The sequence below is a fragment of the Poecilia reticulata genome, unplaced genomic scaffold (assembly GCF_904066995.2).
Source record: "Poecilia reticulata unplaced genomic scaffold, P_reticulata-male-v2 Scaffold_177, whole genome shotgun sequence".
NCBI lineage: Eukaryota > Metazoa > Chordata > Actinopteri > Cyprinodontiformes > Poeciliidae > Poecilia > Poecilia reticulata.
This window is the reverse complement of record NW_027675275.1, coordinates 5,661-12,500: the sequence shown is the minus strand read 5'-3', so window position 1 is coordinate 12,500 and position 6,840 is coordinate 5,661. Positions and strand designations below refer to the sequence as shown.

The following is a 6,840-nucleotide window of genomic DNA, read 5'->3' as shown; positions in this document are numbered from 1 at the left end:
ACACTTTGCCCGGGGGAGAGCCGTGGTCCGCAGCGTCCTTCGAGCTGGCACATGTGCGCGGGGGTATGGTTCTGCATATGGGTTTTGAGAAACTCAATGATTCCTGGAGCCACCGCAGCTTCCTGGAGGCCGGTTCCACCCCAAACGATACCTAACTGGAACCGACAGTCCTGCTGCGATGGACCAGTGAAAGACGGCTGGGACAGACGGGACGTCTCGGTCTCGCTACCGATGGGACGACCGCGGGCTGGAGCGGGTGGGCCAGGCCCACGACTGTCAGTGCCCGGGTCTGGAGGCGAACCTGCAAGGTTGGAGGAACCCTTCGCCGAAGCGCCAGTGCTTGAGAGCACCAGGGCCGGCGGGAGCCCTTCATGGCAGGCCACGTGTGCTGTTCGGTCGGTTGTGTGTGTGTAAGTGTGCATGGGAGACATCCACTGGAGCTCCAGGACCTCCAGCGGGACCCCGGGCGGACCGGAGTCCGCTCAGAGCACACCGCCTTCGGCCTGGGCCCAGGGTGTCCTTGCCGCTCTGTCCTGCCTTCCACAGAGCTCCGGGGCGAGCCAGAGAACCTCCAGGCCCGTCGGAAGGACCCAGCAGACTCACCGGCCAAATCTGAGACATGTCGGCCAAAGCCCCGGTTCTCCAGAGAAAAGGCAGACTTTTTTTTTTAAAACCGCTCAAAATGCACTAAAATGGGGGAAAAGAGGGCTGAAACCTGCTTAGATAGGCTCGCCAGACATCCAGGTTTCCTAAAATATAATTTTCTAAGACCTCACTTTGCCGTTTTTCTTCTAAGTCCCTCTTTTCCAACTCTCTCCTGATATCGTTCCGGCGGTGTTTTGACGGGTAAGGTGACGCAATACCCTCGACCGAGTTTCATGGGCGAAAGTGAAAGTAAAAAAGACCGGACATTTTAGTGTGCACCGGACCTTCCGGTGCTAATATCTCGGTGGTTCTTTGCGGTAGAAGGAAACGGATGGCACGGGGCTGTTCCCCGGACTCCGGACTATCGGGCCATGGTGCGTTTTTACCGAAAAAGTGCATTTTTTTCCGCGAAAGCGGACCGAATGGACCCGCTTTGGCGAAAATCACTTAAAAATTCGTTAAAAATCGTAGGAAGGTCCTGGAGCAAATCGGACACCACCAGCGCACTCCTGGGACTCGCCCGGTTCCATCGGGGTATGACATGCCTGGGTCCCGTCCGTTTGGACCGCTTTTTCGGGGACCGAATGGACCCGCTTTGGCGAAAATCACTTAAAAATTCGTTAAAAATCGTAGGAAGGTCCTGGAGCAAATCGGACACCACCAGCGCACTCCTGGGACTCGCCCGGTTCCATCGGGGTATTACATGCCCGGATCCGAACAAGCGTTCGGGGTCTGGGTCGTGTTTCGGGACCCTGGTAAGGCACATGACAGTGGCGCTGAGGATGATGATGTTGCAGCAGCCGATGAAGATACTCACGTCGGGCGGGGCTGAGCGGGGGATGAGCGAGGGCTGAGACCCTCGACAGAGAACCGGGCCTAGGGAACCGGGACTTTGGTCCAGGCCTCCGGGAGTGACATCACCCGAACCGGGGGCATCCCAGGAGCACGATGGTGCCAGTCCCGGTTCGTTTGGACCGCGGGAAAGGGTACTTTTGACCCGACTTCCGGTAGACGGTTAAACACCCATAGACGACCGCAGGAAGGTCCTGGAGCGAAACGGAGGCCACCCTAGTAATCCCCGGAGCGGCCCGGATCCAACGGTGTACGGCATGAGCGGGTTCCGGGCCTTCCGGACCGCCTCCTCGCGCCCCCCCCGGGCCCGCTTTGGCGCAAATCGCTTAAAAATTCGTTAAAAATCGGGGGAACGTCCTAGGCGAAATCGGAGACCACCGGGGCACTCCTGGGACTCGCCCGGTTCTTCCAGTATATAGTTTGCCTAGGTTCCGTACGAATTTGAAATCCGGGCCTGGAGCAACAGAGACATACAGGCCTGCAGAACCAGGCTGGGACATCCAGGCACAGACATCCAGGCCTGCAGAACCAGGCTGGGACATCCAGGCCTGCAGAACCAGGCACAGACATCCAGGCAGAGACATCCAGGCCTGGACATCCAGGCACAGACATCCAGGCCTGGACATCCAGGCACAGACATCCAGGCAGAGACATCCAGGCCTGGACATCCAGGCACAGACATCCAGGCCTGGACATCCAGGCACAGACATCCAGGCAGAGACATCCAGGCCTGGACATCCAGGCAGAGACATCCAGGCCTGGACATCCAGGCACAGACATCCAGGCAGAGACATCCAGGCCTGGACATCCAGGCCTGGACATCCAGGCAGAGACATCCAGGCCTGGACATCCAGGCACAGACATCCAGGCCTGGACATCCAGGCCTGGACATCCAGGCAGAGACATCCAGGCCTGGACATCCAGGCACAGACATCCAGGCAGAGACATCCAGGCCTGGACATCCAGGCACAGACATCCAGGCCTGGACATCCAGGCACAGACATCCAGGCAGAGACATCCAGGCCTGGACATCCAGGCCTTGACCTCCAGGCCCACACCCAGACTTGGCTCCGGGGTCAGACACAGTCTTGGAACCCCCCCCCACCCCCGATAGAACCAGGCTCTCCACACGAGTATGTGAACCCACACTTAAGCACCCCTCCTCGGACTAAACCAAGCAGTACGCAGGCCCTGGAAGCTCGTGCCCCTGGTAAGGCAACTCAGTTTTACGATGTGGCCTTGGGTTGACCGGGGAGAGGCTACCCTCCCCAGCCTCTTCCGGCCGAGCGCCCCCTTTCCGGTCCCTGGATGGGACTTAGACTTTTTCTCGCCATCAACTGAGAACCGGGCCTGCCAGGCCCACCGGCCGAGCACGTGAACCCACACTTAAGCACCCATCCACGGACTAAACCCAGCAGTACGCAGGCCCTGGAAGTTCGTGCCCCTGGTAAGGCAGCAGGACTTAGATTCTGGTAAAAAAATGTTGGGTTTCTCCATAGGTTTAACTGGAGAGTGTTCGCTGCGTACCCAAATTTTGCACATCTTCTAACGGCCACCAACAGGGCAATTTTGACCCGATCGCGATGCGGCTTGGCAGCCTTTGCGATCTCGTCTCGGCCTACACACACACCGAATTTTGGAGCTCTAGCATCAAAGCTTGGCCCTTCAGAGCCATGTGCGGTTTTCGGACCCCAGGTCCGGATCGACACAAGGGGGCGTGCCTGAATTGAAAAACCGGTGACATTAGTTCCATGTGGTCGGACTGAACACCCCCACGAAGTTTCAGCTCCGTTGGACCACGTTAAGTGGGTCTCCCTGGTGTTTGAATTTCGTGTTTCCAGAAAAACCGCTCCATTGATTTGAATGGGAAATGGCCGCCCGGAACCATAATTTTCCACATATTCTAACGGCCACCAACAGGGCAATTTTGATCCGATCGCGATGCGGCTTGGCAGCCTTTGCGATCTCGTCTAGCTCTTTAAACGTACCGATTTTTATAGCTCCAGCTACTACGGTTCTTGCTGGGGGGCCGGTGCCGTTTTTAGAAATGGGGGGTCCGGATCGACCCCACAGGGGCGTGCCTGGATTGAACAAGCGGTGGCATACGGTCCATGGGGTCGGACTGAACACCCCCACGAAGTTTCAGCTCTGTGGGACCACGTTAAGTGGTAATGCCACGCGGTTTTATTTCCAGTTACCATAACCCTCCTTATGGTCTGTGGACACTGTCCACTCTTAACGGCGCCCTGGCACCGTTCACCGCGGCCCTGGCTCCCTTCACCACTGTACATGGCGGGGCGCCGGCAGTCGCTGCCCTAACTCGTTACTGGAGGCGGGGCGCCAGTAGTCGCGGCCCTGGCTCCATTCACCACGTGTAAAGAGGCGGCGGGGCGCCGGAAGTCGCTGCCCTAACTCGTTACTGGAGGCGGGGCGCCAGTAGTCGCTGCCCTGGCTCCATTCACCACAAACACTTTGTCATTTTTCTGGTGTCTGAAAATATTTCTAAGTGTTGGGAACACTTTGTCATTTTTCTGGTGTCTGAAAATATTTCTAAGTGTTGGGAACACTTTGTCATTTTTTTGTCTATCACCCACTTTTCAGACTTTCTTTTATCCTCATTCAGATAGTGTTTTTTCGCATAAGGTGTTTAAATCCCAATCAATTCTTTTCGTGGCCCTGGTAAGGCATGATTGATTCAACACTTAGAAAGTTTTCTGAGACATTCTGTGCGGCTGGAAGCAATCGTGCAATCAGCGCCCTGCCTGCCTGCCTGCCTGCCTGCCTCGCAATCAGGCTCAATAGAACCCAGCTGCCCGTTCCAGCCTTTCTGCTGCGACCTTCTCCAGAGAACCAAGCTTCTGCCAGACAACCAAGCTTCTGCCGGACATTACTGCCAGACGTGGGTCCAGATGCCTCCAGACCGACGCTGCCCAATCTGCCAACGCAAGTTTTCTCTGCTGCCCAAGCATTTAGAGCGGACCCATTGCATCTTGAACCCTGCTGAGCGTAAGATACTCCTTGCCTTCGCCCACAGACGAGTGAACATCCGTGGGATGACTTGCCCAGTCAGAGCGTGTGGATACAATGGTCCGAGGGTGGACAGACATCTGTCCGGTGCTCACAACCGCCTCGAGCCACAGGTGTTAGCCGACCATCTTCTGCAGCTTCAGTGGCGCTCAACTCTCCGCGCCATCGCAGAGCTTCGCTCCACGGATCCGAACCCGCCGCTGGCATCCGGCCTGGACGCCCAAGACCCGAACAGCAGAGCTCCAGAATCGCAGGGGAAGACGCAGACGTGTCGTCGTCGTCTCCCGGCACCCCACGCCGGGCACCACGGCCGATATCAAGTACAGACTCTTCTCCTCATGCTGTCACCATGCCTGCTTCTGCTTCTCCGCCTGGTTCACCTGCAGCCACCGGAGCCCCGTCTCCTGCAGCTTCTCCGCATGGTTCACCTGCAGCCACCGGAGCCCCGTCTCCTGCAGCTTCTCCGCCGGGCCAGACCGACTCTGATTCCCCTGCAACATCAACCTCCACAAGGCCAGTCAGAGGACTTGCCCTGCTGCCATTTGCTCCAAGGAAGTTTCCACCACCCGTGGAGCGCTACCTTGAAGAATTCCACTCAGATCTGCGGGGTGCCCTGCCAAGCCAACAGCACCGGATGAACGCACGCTCCAAGCTGGGTCGGGTCCGTAGCTTTCTCTCATTTATTGCACACGGCAGGCAGGTCAACCCCACCTGGAAGTTCCTGGACGACGTGGAACGGGTCCACGCCTTCCCGCAGGCACTGAAGCTGAAGAAAAGAGCCATAACGACTGTTAAAGTTTACCTGGTGAACCTGTCCCAGTTCATGGATTACTTTGCCGCTACACCCCCGCGGGAATGCAGGCTGACCCGGAGACAGATCACCGCCGTCAGCAGAGCGGTCAAGGCTGACCTCCTCCAAATAGCCACCGAGGTGACCCTCCACCAGATCGAAGTTAAGCGCTCCAAGGAACGGCGGACCGTCACCAGAACCCAGCTGAGAACCTGCAAGACCCTGGCCAGGACGACAATCCCTTCCCTGCTAAGAAAGCTGGAGAACCAGCCAACCATCCAGTTGCGGAACCAGTTCTATGGTTACCTAGCTTGCTATCTCTCTGCGGTCTATGGTCACAGAGCAGGGGTCTTGACAAACATGACTGCCGACGAGCTCCAGGAAGCGATTGATGAAGCCCAGGAAGGCGCTCCGGGCTTTGTGATTAATGTAAGTTTCTGGTAGAACCAGACCTGGTAGAACCAGACCTGGGGAACGGGCATGGGAAGCTAATCTAATCTAATCTGATCTCTCCTCAGGTGAGGAGGCACAAGACGAACCGTGCGTTCGGCGCCGCCCAGCTGTTCTTGAGCCATGCCGAGTTCGGGTGGTTCGTACGTTGGATGGGTGTCCGCCGGCTGCTGGAACCACGCTGCAAGCTACTGTTTTTCAGCGCACAACAGACGCGTATAAGACGGCTAAGCAAATACGCGGCGTGTGCATGGAGCTCAATGGGACTTCCGGGCCGTCCCACGGTAACCGATCTAAGGACAGCGGTAGCGACCCACGTGAGTGATCCATTAACGGCTCTGAACTCACCCGCTTTTCTGTTTTTAAATGTATTTTCTGGTTCTACGCAGGCACGGGATGCGCACGGCAGCGAGGTCAGGGGACAACTGTCTAGGGTCATGTGTCATGACACGAGGACCGCGGACCGGTACTATGCCAACCATCTCACCGCGGAGCAATTGGCTGACATCCGGAACGCGTTCGACCGAGCCACAGCACCCCAATCCTCTCCGAGCTCTGGAAGATCCAGGGCCGCTAGTCCTGCCAGTGTACTGGCTACGGATGGTGACTCCTCGGGGGATCTGGCTCCATCAAGCAGTCCTACAGAGACGGAGCCACCCACTGGAACTATTCAATAAAGAATTTAAATGTTTACCGCTAAATCTGCTTTATTATTGGGGTGTTTTGGGGAAAACCTACGGGCAGAGAGAACCATACAACCAGGCCCTCCAGACGAGTAAGTGAAGCCACACTGAAACACACCTCATCGGCCCCAGAAGTACGCAGGCCCTGGAAGTTCGTGCCCCTGGAGAGGTCTGATGACCCAGAGACTGGCAGGAGAGGGGACAGGCCCGCCACACGCCCGAGCGTGACGGGCCCTGGCCGGCCTCGAGAGGCCGGCCAGCCCCCTCTCCATCCTGGAGGGTCAGAGAACCGTAACCAGCAAGGCACCGGCCGAACCTGCGCACACATACTGTGGTCCCCCTCCTCGGACCCCAACCCCCCAGCACACAGGGCCTAGAAGCTCGTGCCCCTAG

General features: G+C 57.5%; 1 protein-coding gene across 1 annotated transcript; it reads left to right on the top strand.

The window, feature by feature from the left end:
- The first annotated feature begins 3,881 nt into the window (after positions 1-3,881).
- On the top strand, positions 3,882-6,456 carry LOC145550819 (uncharacterized). The gene is made up of 4 exons (XM_081604505.1): positions 3,882-4,440; positions 4,532-5,743; positions 5,833-6,081; positions 6,154-6,456. The coding sequence occupies exons 2-4, from the start codon at positions 4,874-4,876 to the stop codon at positions 6,439-6,441; spliced, it is 1,407 nt and encodes a 468-aa protein (XP_081460631.1). The 5' UTR covers positions 3,882-4,440; positions 4,532-4,873; the 3' UTR covers positions 6,442-6,456.
- Positions 6,457-6,840: the final 384 nt, after the last annotated feature.